Source organism: Lithobates pipiens, unplaced genomic scaffold (assembly GCF_037356315.1).
Source record: "Lithobates pipiens isolate NorthernLeopardFrog02 unplaced genomic scaffold, aLitPip1_a1.2 Scaffold_23, whole genome shotgun sequence".
NCBI lineage: Eukaryota > Metazoa > Chordata > Amphibia > Anura > Ranidae > Lithobates > Lithobates pipiens.
The window spans coordinates 108712664-108724929 of NW_027507785.1; the positions used below are offsets into that span (position 1 = coordinate 108712664).

Sequence of the window (12266 nt, forward strand, 5' to 3'; positions counted from 1 at the left end):
GGCTCAGTGGGGCAAAAAAAAAAAATATGTTATTGCTTTAAGAAATACAGCTGGAAGCAAAGCTACTAAATAGAGAAAAACTCTTCTTTCCAATTCTCTCTTCCCAAGATCAGAATGCATATATAGAAGGGTGGAAATGCCATGCACATACCATCAGATCTTGTGTCCCAGGTATAAAGTTGTATGGGACTCACAGTCTCTGGGCAGGGGTGTAAAGTATGACTCGTGTTTGTACATGTTCTTACCGTCCCCCAACCGCTAATGTAAACAAGCCCTGTGTTTTTCTGCCTTCTTCCACCTAACATCCACAATGAGCTCCTGAACCTCTCCCCCTAAAATTTAGCCAGGCTTTAGTGTCACTTTAAAGCCGATATCCATATTTTAATGAGAATTAAAGTGATTGTAAAGGCTAGTTTTTTCCCCTATAACAGTAACAAAACGTGTTATACTTACCTGCCTTGTTGTAGTGGTTTTGCACAGAGCAGCCCCGATCCTCCTCTTCTCAGGTCCCTCCTCTGGGACCTGATAGGATTTTATTTAAATCAAATTTTTTTTTTATTTTATATCAAATTTATAAAATGCTTTTGGAGTAAAAATCTAAAGATAATTTTTCTATTTAAAATACATTAATAATTTAGTTTATTCAGCATGAAATGGAGCTTAGTTATGTAGCATCAATATTTAAATTTTTGGTAAACTCATTCAATGAAGTTCTGCAAGCGGAGATAACATGCACTGCATTGATTCATTCACACATTTTCACAGTAACCATGAGATAAAACAAAGTTGAGGAATTTTCCTTTATCCCATTGTTTTGCAAATCTATGTATACCACAAAGCTGTATGATTGTTTGAAGAGAAATTAATCTTTACCAGGCTCCAAGTTTGAGGAAGAAGGGAAAGTAAAGTAGTAAAATAGAAAGTGAAACCTTCGAAGCAGCTTATAAACCTTGAGATGTAAGGCTTGGTGGCCCAAATGAAACAACATCATGAGAAGACATGCTGTGATGAAAGAACGTGTTTGAAGTTTTTTATGTGGATCCAGCTGATATATTCAGTTTAGCCACTCGACAACTGGGCAATTAAACCCCCTTCGTGACCGACCAATTTTCAGCTTTCGGTGCTCTCACACTTTGAATGACAATTACTCAGTCATGCAACACTGTACCCAAATGAATTTGTTGTCCTTTTTTTCCCACAAATAGAGATTTCTTTTGGTGGCATTTGATCACCTCTAGGGTTTTTTATTATTTGCTCTATAAATGAGAAATTTGTCTTTGTTTCTGTAATAACATTTTGCAAATTATTAATTTGTCTTCATAAATTTTGGCCACAATTTATACTGCTACATATCTTTGGTAAAAATAACCCAAATTAGTGGATATTATTTGTGAAAGTTAGAAAGTCCACAAGCTATGGTGCAAATCATAAAAAATTGATCACACCTGATGTACTGGTGGTCTCATTTCTTGCGACTCAAACAAGCCAGGAAAGTACAAATACCCCTCAAATGACCCCTTTTTTAAAAGTAGATATTTCAAGGTATTTAGTAAGAGGCATGGTGAGCTTTTTGAATTGTCATTGTAATAACTTATTTCTCTCAAGTGGCATGTGTATACCACAGATGACGCCCCAAAATAAAATTCTGCTACTCCTCCTGAGTATTACGATACCACGTGTGGGACTTTTCCACAGCCTGGCCACATAGAGAGGCTCAACATGCAGGGAGCACCATCAGGTGTTCTAGGAGCATAAATTACACATCTAACTTGTTGACTAACTATTACACTTTTGAAGGCCCTGGAGCACCAGGACAGTGACACTGACATGGCACTGATGACACGTGACACTGATGAGGCACTGATGACAGATGCCACTAATACGTGGCACTGACACCTGGCACTGATGACACTTATACGTATTAGCGATTGATTGGTTTGCGCAAAAGTTATAGCGTTTACAAAATAGGGGATAGTTTTATAGCATTTTTATTAATATTTTTTTTACTAGCAATGGCGGCCATCAGTGATTTTTATTGTGACTGCTACACTATGGCGGACACATCGCACATTTTTGGGACCACTGGCATTTATACAGCAATCAGTGCTATTTAAATGCACTGATTCCTGTGTAAATGACACTGACAGTGAAGGACTTAACCACTAGGGGGCGGGGAGGGTTAAGTGTGAGTGTTTTTTTTACTGTAGGGGGTGTGGCTTGGCATGTGACGTCACTGATAGTCTTTCCCTATAACAGAGAACAGATGATCGGTGACAGCCGCACTAGGAAGCACGGGGAGAGGTTTGTTTACACATACCTCTCCTCGTTCTTCAGCTCTGTGACCTGATCGCTGGACACCAGCAGCGATCGGGTCCGCGGGTGCCACGGTCACGGAGCTCAGGACTGGGTTGCGAGCGTGCAGACGGTGGCCCGCGCACGACCCACGTACGCGATTGTGCCCAGCCGTGCCATTTTGCCGACCTAAATGTGCAGGAGGCGGTCCTTAAGCGGTTAAGGAGTTTTTAACGAAGATACATTTTTGACTATTTGCCCAAAAAAAAGCCTCTAAAACGCAAACGCGGCTAAACACGCCATGTAAACGTGGCAAAACGGACATTTTTAAACGTTGGTTACTATCTGTAAAGTTAAATCATTCAGGAGAGGTTTTAAAGACGTCCCGTGTACATTAAGCCTTACTAACCTGACAGCTTATTATACTAAATAGGAAACCTTTGTTTTGTTTGCAAATATGAACCGCTTCCCGACCAAGCGCCGCAGTTATACTGCGGCATGTTGGCTCCCCTGCGTGAGTCATCGTAGCGGGGGGGGGGGTCGGGATAGCTGGCGCACAGCGGGGGTGCCGGTGCTCGTGGTTGACGGTCGAGATGACCACAGGCCACGAGTGATCGTGAGCAGGAGAGACAGAACAGGGGCAAGTGTGTATAAACACACACTTCCTTGTTTTGTTTTGACAGAATTGACCTATTAGCTAGGAACCACAATCCGTCACTTCCTCCAGTCAGTTCCCTCCCCCTTCAGTTAGAATCACATCCCAGGGAACAGTTAACCCCTCGAGCACCCCCTACTGTTAACCCCTTCACTGCCAGTGACATTTTTACAGTAATCAATGCAATTTTATAGAAATGTTCACTGTATTAATGCCTATGGTCCCAAAAATGTGTCAAAATTGTCCGATGTGTCCGCCATGTCGCAGTCACGATAAAAAAAAAAGAAAAAAAATTGCTATAAATCTATCCCCTATTTTGTAGACCTTATAACTTTTGTGCAAACTAATCAATATACTCTTGTTGCGATTTTTTGTACCAAAAATACGTAGAAGAATACATATCGGCCTAAACTGGGGAAAAAATAGCCTTTTTAGATATTTTTGGGGATATTATAGCAAAAAGTAAAAAATAATGCTTTTTTTTCAAAAGCGTCGCTCTGTTTTTGTTTATAGTGCAAAAAATAAAAACCACAGGAGGCGATCAAATACCACCAATAGAAAGCTCTATTTGTGGGAAGAAAAGGACGTCAGTTTTGTTTGGGTACAATGTCGCACGACGGCGCAATTGTCAGTTAAAGTGACACAGTGCTGAATGGCAAAAAGTGCTCTGGTCAAGAAAGGGGCAAATTTTTCCGGGGTTGAAGTGGTTAAAGATTATAACTAGCAGCAAGAACAAGTCCTTACATTTAAAGAGCACCTGTCATTTCAGATCCATCATGGCAGCACCTGTTAGCAGGTATCCACTCGCCTGCTGCGGCCACGTTCCTCACCTTGTTGTGTCACTGCCACATCACCAGCCGTCCCATTAAATTAAATGAGGTGGTCGTGAGTCAACAGCTGGTCAGAGGAGGAGCCACTGCGGGACAGAGATGGCAGTTGCTCTTTAAAAATTCTGATTTATATTGAGTTGATTTAAATCAAGCCTATTTACTGGTGATTTGAATTGACGTGATTTAAATCAAATCCACCCTGCTATGGTGGCTCCTGAGCCGAGTCACAGCTCCCTGTGTCTATAAAGACACGGAGCCCTGACCCAGCCCAGCCCTCTCTCCTCTCCCCCGATTGGCTAGCTGGCTTTCATTGACAGCCAATGGTGCTGCTCCTGTGTCTCAGCCAATCAGGAAGGAGAATCTCGGACATCGCTGGACAGAGGGACCTCAGGTAAGTGTTAGGGGGGGCTGATGTACACAGAAGGCGTTTTAGCTTAATACATAAAATGTATTAAGATAAAAAAAACTTCTGCCTTTACAACGCCTATAATAAGGCTTACCTATATGTACTGAAAATATCTCCTAATCGTGCACTGTTTAGGAAAAATTTACCTTGTGTCATTGGCGCATGCAGAGGCATGCCATTTCTTCCCCAGCGTGTGCCATGCCGTGGCGGCTCCCACGTGACATCACTCCCGCACGCACGTGGGAGCCGCTAGTCACAGCACACTCTGGGGAAGAAATGGCATGCCTCTGCAATCACAGAGCCGGAGTCTGCGGCCCCGGAAAGGAAGAGGGGAAAATATGGATGCTTCCACCAGTTGGACATCACGGACTTCGTTTGCAGGTGAGTGCCACAAAACCATTACACAGAGCAGGTAAGCACACATTACAGTTCATTCAACATGGTTTCCTATGGGACACATTCACATCTATGTTTTTTTCAGCCGCTGCATATTTGGAAAGAGTCAAGGACTTTATTCAAAGCAAAACAGTGTTTTTTTGGTTCAATAGACTTCAATGGAGTAAATGCAGAAAAAAAGCGTGTAGTGCATTTTTGCAGCGATTTGCATTTTGAAATCTACCCACAACAAATTGGACAAAAAAAAGCATAAAAAAAAATGCAAAACACAAATCACAAGCACAGCAAAAGAACTGCAAAAATGGATAAAAAGCAAACTAAATAGGTGTGAACTGAGCCTTATGCTGGCCACACACGTATCGATTTATGGATGAAAATATTCATACAAACAAATCGTTGTACATTAGCTGATTGGAGGAATAGCTTTTGAAAATTTCACTTGCATTTTACATTCAGTTTTAGAATGAATGTAATTTCTGAACGAAAAAAAACACATACATTGTCTGAAAATTCCTTTGACCAAAAAGTTTTTTTTTCTGCTCCTCTGAAATTTCCCATCACTGTGGTTGAAAACGAACGTTGATTTGACCCCACTAACCATTTGAAAATCTAACGAACGTTACATTTTTTTTTTTTGAAGAAAGACATTGTTTTTGTATGGCCACCATATAATACAGTCTGAAAATCGACAAAACAGTCTTTAATTTTTTTTTCGTTAATCGCCTCAATACAGGGCACTTTCACGCTTGTACCCAAATTCATTTTTAATCAATCACTGCTGGGTTTTTTATTTAAAAAAAAAAAAAGAAAAAAAAAAAAAAAAAGACTGAAAATTTTGAAAAATAAATTTCTTAGTTTCTGTCAGTAAATTTTGTAAATGAGTAATTTTTCCTCCTTCACTGATATGAGCTGATGAGGCGGAAATCATGGGCGGCACCGATGGGCAGTAAAAGGCAGCACTGACTGGCACCAGTAATGGGCACTGATTGGTAGCACTCATGGGGCTTTACTGTACTCAGTGGGAGCTGAGGAGAGCCGATTAACTGGACTTCCTGTATTTACATGTGACTGGACACAGCCAATCACATGGTTAAAGAGCCAAGTAGAGGCTTTTTATAGAGATTGAGGTCGTGCCATCTCCCGCAAATTGAGTGCACATACTCAGCATCATATCCAGAAGCTGTCTTTGGGAAATAGACGTATGAGTGTTGCCAGCATTGCTGCAGAGGTTGAAGGTGTAGGGGGTCAGCCTGTCAGTGCTCAGACCATACGCCGCACACTGCATCAAATTGGTCTGCATGGCTGTCCCAGAAGGAATCCTCTTCTAAAGATTATGTACAAGAAAGCCCATAGTTTGCTAAAGACAAGCAGACTAAGGACATGGATTACAGGAACCATGTCCTGTGATCTGATGAGACCAAGATAAAACTTATTTGGTTCAGATGGTGTCAATCTTGTGTAACGGCAACCAGCAGAGGAGTAGAAAGACAAGTGTGTCTTTCCTACAGTCAAACATAGTGGTGGGAGTGTCATGGTCTGGTGCTGCCGGTGTTCTGCCGTATAATGTCCGGCCATCAAATAGTGTCCGCAGTACGGAGCAGACGAAGCTTCGGAAGGCGCCTGCGCTCTGCTCTTTTTTATTCATACTCTATGTCCACTTGGATAGTGGGAATAGAACCTGGACTCACGGCGTAGGCGCCGTTCATCCTCAGCAATTTTCGGAATCTGTGTTGCTGTGTACTGCGCATGCGCAGTACACAGCGGACACTATCGGATGGAGGACGTTATTTGACAAGACACCAGCACTGGAGAGCTACAGTCCATTGATGAAACCATGAATGCCAACATGTACTGCGACATACTGAAGCAGAGCATGATCCCCTCTCTTCAGAGACTGGGCCGCAGGGCAGTATACCAACAAGATAATGACCCCAAACACGCCTCCAAGACGACCGCTGCCTTGCTAAAGAAGCTGTGGGTAAAGGTGATGGACTGGCCAAGCATGTCTCCAGACCTAAACCCTATTAAAGTGGAAGTAAACCCATTGATTTAAACAGTTAAAAAAAAAGGCATGCCGGGAATGCTAACTGCACATTGGCTGTGCTCTCAGCCAAACTATCAAACCATCCAATGGCTGGTGTCATAACGAATCACATGTGCAGCACCATAGCAGCTGAAGATTAAACAGAGGCAAAGATGGCAGCTTCCTTGGCTGAAAACGATAGGGGAGTTTACTTCCACTTTAAAGCATCTGTGGGGCATCCTCAAATGGAAGGTGGAGGAGCACAAGGTCTCTAACATCCACTAGCTCCGTGATGTCATCATGGAGGAGTAGAAGAGGACTCCAGTGGCAATCTGTGAAGCTCTGGTGAACTGCATGCCCAAGAGGGTTAAAGCAGTGCTGGAAAATAATGGTGGTTACTAGAGCTGCACAATTAATCTCGATTCAACCCCTCTGACAATCTCTATTGCAGAGTTTGCCAATTCTTTCATATAACAAGTGGAGAGACTTCTCTGCTCTATTAGCTGTCAAAAGAAAACATCCAGGCAGTCTGACAAGTTTTTAACATGAAACACTGTAAACCAAGCTTCCTTCTTAGGGGATACCCTTCTGTTTGTAAAGAAAAAATCCAGGCAGTCTGCAAAGTTTTCAATGCGTAAATGCAGAAAGTTTAACCACTTAAAGTCTAAAGCCACTTTCACACGTGCGGATCCCAGGAGGATCTGTGCTCAGCGGGGTTCGCTCCGTTGATCCCCGCTGAGCCGGCGGATGACAAATCCACACTAGAGAAGGACTGGTCAGATCTCCGCTTTCCTCTATGGGGGGGGGGGGGGGGGGGGGTGAAAAAAATCGATCTCCGATGAAAAAATAGGGTTTTCCTCTGTCATCAGTTTTGGATGATAGCGGAGACTGATGTCATCGGATGTCCGGGGAAATGGATGGTTGAAAAACTGACATATGGTCCGCCTGTGTGAAAGGGGCCTAAATCTTTTTCTGACACTTCTTTCTTAAGTTAAAAATCAATATTTTTTGCTAGAAAATTACTTGGAACCCCCAAACATATATATTTTAGCAGAGACCCTAGGGAATAAAATGGCAATTGCTGCAATATTTTATGCTGCAATATTTTATGTCACACTGCATTTGCCCAGCGGTCTTTCAAAGACAATTTTTTGGAAATAAAATACACTTCAATGAAAAAAATAAAAATAAAAAATGCAGTGAGAATCGTGATCTATCTTCTAAGCAAAAAAAAGGTCTAATTTTATCCAGAATTGTGCAGCTCTAGGGCCCAATTTGGACATTTTCACTTAGGGGTGTACTCACTTTTGTTGCCAGTGATTTAGACATTAATGGCTGTGTGTTGAGTTTGAGGGGACAGCAAATTTACACTGTTATACAGGCTGTACACTCACTACTTTACATTGTAGCAAAGTGTTATTTCATCAGTGTTATCACATGAAAAGATATAAAATATTTACAAAAATGTGAGGGGCGTACTCACTTTTGTGAGATACTGTGTTTCCCCTGTCATACCCTCTGCACTCCCCTTCTGTACTTACTGCTTGCCAAGATATTTCTGGAAAGGGCTACATTTTGCTAGTTTAGCTTAAAAAGTAATGCCTTTCAACTATCTAGCAACATTATTTGGATTTATATTTTACCAGGGCCAATTCTGACATTCCTCTGCTACGTGTAAATAAACTTTTTTTTTTTTTTGGTGGAAAACTAATTTAAACCCCCACCAAACAGTATATATTTTAAGCAGAGTTTCTAGGGAATAAAACGGTGGGTGATGCATATTTTTATGTCACACAGTATTTGCACAACACAGTTTTTCAGACGTAAATTGTTTGGAAAATGATTTTTAATAAACAAAAACAACACAATATAAATTGTTTGGTAAAATATAAATGATGATGAAGATGATGCTACGCCGAGTAAATAGATACCAAATATGACATGTAAAATTGCGCCTGCCGGTCGAACTGTGCCAAACAATGGTACCTAAAAAATCTCCAAAGGCGATGCTTTAAAAGCCTAAGGGTCCTTTCACACGGGGGGGATCAGTTCTGATCCGCCCAGTGGATATCCGTTTGCTCAGCGGGGATCACTCCGTTGATCCCCGCTGAGCAGGGAGATGACAGGTCCGTCTCTGCACACTGCGCAGGGACAGACCTGTCACAGCGCCGCTCTCCCCTATGGGAGATCGGATGACGACGGACCGAAGTGCCAGTCGTCACCCGATCCGATTCGCAGACAGATGGAAAAATAGCTTTTTCCTCCGTTACACTTTTTCGGATTGGAGCGGGTCGGATGTCAGCGGACATGTCACCGCTGACATCCGCCGCTCCATAGAGCTCTATGGAGCACCCGTTCAGGTCCGCCTGAAAAACTGACAGGCAGGCCTGAACGGAACGTCAGTGTGAAAGGGGCCTTACAGGCTTACCTGTAGGTATAAGTACATTGTTTACTACAACTTTAAAACAGAGATCAATCACTGGTGTGTCCCAGTGCATTTTGCAGTACATCAAAACAGACCGCATGTGAATCAGAATTTACTCTACACAAAAAATTTAATAAAAAATCTGTTAGGATGAGAGTACAATGCACTGGCAGTTTAGCTTGCACTCACACTTCCCATTTTCAAAATGCACAAAAATGTGTGTCACATTTGCATGGTCATTTATTATTAATGGCATCTCATACATGGCAAAAAGGACACACATTTTTCACGTGTTAGATGTGGCAAAACATGCAAAGCTCCATGTTCAAAATGTTGCATGGGCTACTGCACCACCCTTTGTTGCACGCAGGGTTGGCCATTCAAATGAAAGGGCTGCCCTATACACGTGGCGCAGAAAACATGCATATGTGCGGCACAATTTTCCAAGCTTTTACAAAACACTAAGGGCCCATTCACACCAGAAACTGCATGTTTACATGCATTTGAAGGGCACTTGAATTGCGCTTGACTGCATTTTGCATGCGTTTCCAGTGCATTTTTTCTATACATTTCTGGGCTTGGTGTTCTTGGGTTAATCACTTCCCACCCAACCTATAGCAGAAGTATGGCGAGGCAGTGGTTCAATTATCCTGACGGGGCGTCATATGACGTCCAGCATCTCCAATCATAATAAGGAGCCTCTGACGGAGGCTACTGACCATGTGATCAGCCGTGACCAATCACCAGGAAGTGCCAGTAAACAGTTTTCCTGTGTGCGCTGATCGGCGGCTCTCCCTGTCGGAGGGGGGGGGGGGGGGGGGCTGACATTGATTATCAGCACAGCCCCATCAGATGTGCCACCAAAAGTGCCCATCAGAAACGCCTGTCAGTGCCTGCCACATTGCCAATCCGTGCCCATCAGGAAAACCTGTCAGTACCTCATCAGTGCTGCCCATCAGTGCCATCTATTATTGTCTATCAGTGCCGCCTGTCAAGGTGGCACTGACAGTCAGCACTATCAGTGTCAATCAGTGAAGGAGAAAACATTTTTTATAACAGAAACAAAGAAAAACTTTTTTTGTTTGTTTTTAATTCTGCCTTTTTTAGTTTGTTTAGCAAAAAATAAAAACCCAAGTGGTGATCAAATACCACCAAAAGCTCTATTTGTGGGAAGAAAATGATATAAATTTTGTTTGGGTACAGAGTTGCATGACCGCACAATTGTCATCCAAACTGCGACAGTGCTGAAAATTGTCCTGGGCAGGGAGAGAGTTAAAGCGGAGGTCCACCCTAAAGTGGACCTCCGCTCATCGGAACCCTCCCCCCCTCCGGCGCCACAATTGGCACCTTTCAGGGGGGAGGGGGGTGCAGATACCTGTACAGTACAGGTATTCTGCACCCACTTCCGGGATAGCTCTCTGCGGAAAGGGGCGTAGATTACGCCCCTTTCCGCAAGTGCCCGCCCCTTTCCGCAAGTGCCCCGCTGCCTGCTGGGAAACACACAGATCCCAGAGGCAGCGGGGACCATCCTTATTGCGCAGCGCGATTCGCGCATGCGCAGTAGGGAACCGGGAATTGAAGCCGAAAGGCTCAATTTCCTGATTCCCATACCCAAGATGGCAGCGGCAGCACCCGACAAGACGATCTAGAGATCGGCTTCGGGTGCCGACATCGCGGGCACGCTGGACAGGTAAGTGTCACTATTTTAAAAGTCAGCAGCTGCAGTATTTGTAGCTGCTGGCTTTAAAAAAAAAAAAAAACGCGGAGTCCCGGCGGACTCTCGCTTTAAGTACCCGGTATTGAAGTGGTGAAAAGGGCACGGTGCGTTTGTAGCACGTTCCCTGCATTCGCGGTGCAGAAAAAAAAATGCAGCATACTCTTCCTACTTTTTGTGAACTATGCCCATAGGGTTGCCTTGATTTTGGGCTGTCTATGCAGATAGAGTGCAGGTCAATGTGTCCCGCTGCGTTCAGCATGAAAGGGCCCTACAGACTCGACTGCACCACAATCTGTGTCGCTGTGCGTTTCACTATGCGTGTTTACACACATTTTCAGGAATAATTTTTTTCCATTTATTTCAACTTTCAGCTATCCGCGGTGTAGAAAAATGAATCACGTTGAACTTTTATGTAAACGCACACAAATGCATTACAATAGTGTGGGCTCATTAGAATACAAGCATTTTTCTTGAACATATGTGTTCCTCCTGCATGTAAAAACGTATCTGCCTCCTGGTGTGAGCCCAGGCTATGCACAGAGCATGTGTGAGGACAGTGTCACTATACACCCCCACTGGGAGCTCTCAGGCCAGGCTGGGACTTGTAGTACAGGAGAATTACCTTAGTTATCTGACCCAGGCAGAGTTGCTTGGCGTAAGCCAGACACCGGGGGTCGGTGTGGAAGAGTCTCCGTTGTGTGGCTGGACGGACCTGTACCGGAGCCCCCCATACCCGGGCTACTCGCCCGAACCGGACACACAGTCTATGTACCCCGCTCATGTCAATGTCAGCCCGGCTCACTGCTCTCCTCACAGCAACTACACAGGCAGCAACGTCATCGGCCGGCGCCGGAGAATCACGTGATGCCGGTGTTGTAAAATTTCATGCGACCCGTGATTTTCGCTCACCCCGTCACTTCCGGTGAGGCTACGTCATTCGCACAGCTGACGGCGGGCCTTTACTGCGCATGTGTCAATCCCCTGCCCTTAACAGCGCATGCGCTGTAGATTTATTCTCACGGTGGAGAAAAATTATAGCCTCGAGTGGGCGGAGACTTGCGGGTGGGCGGGCGGAGCTGAACAGATGCTCAGGACGTCAGCAGCAGCCCCGCCCACCCTAATAACATGCCTCTGAATATTAAGTGGTGGTGAAAAATCACACTCAAGTGGGCGGAGATTTTCTCCAGGCGGAGGCTTCAGGAAAATGTCTCCGGAATCAGGGACAGGTGTGAATAGAGACGAGTCCTGGAAGATGCTGATAAAAGGGACATTGGTGGAATGGAAGGGGTTTGGAGAGGAGGTGGGCAGGGGAGCTGTTTTGGTCTAAAGCAGCAAAAGAATCACAACTCCCAGCAGGTGAGGGGGGGCTGAGTTCTGGAGCTTGTGGGCTTTGCTGGGACTTTGTAGTTCAGTTCTAGGTGGAGGAAGGATACACAGAGCATGCTGGGATATGTAGTGCTCCGGTGTGGGGGAGGGGACATGGTGGGATATGTAGTGCTCCGGTGTGGGGGGACGGGACATG

General features: G+C 44.3%; 2 protein-coding genes across 2 annotated transcripts in view; one reads left to right on the plus strand and one right to left on the minus strand.

Moving 5' to 3' along the window:
- ACAD9 (acyl-CoA dehydrogenase family member 9) overlaps positions 1-11588 on the minus strand; it is a 200550-nt gene extending 188962 nt beyond the window's left edge. The window contains exon 1 of the mRNA XM_077452161.1: positions 11367-11588. Coding sequence (XP_077308287.1) covers positions 11367-11525 — 159 coding nt within the window. The 5' untranslated portion in view covers positions 11526-11588. The remainder of the gene's footprint in view (positions 1-11366) is intronic.
- Positions 11589-11933: 345 nt separating this feature from the next.
- Positions 11934-12266, plus strand: part of LOC143927799 (acyl-coenzyme A thioesterase THEM4-like) — a 6141-nt gene continuing 5808 nt past the window's right edge. The window contains exon 1 of the mRNA XM_077452162.1: positions 11934-11970. Within this exon, the coding sequence (XP_077308288.1) occupies positions 11949-11970 (22 nt within the window). The 5' untranslated portion in view covers positions 11934-11948. The remainder of the gene's footprint in view (positions 11971-12266) is intronic.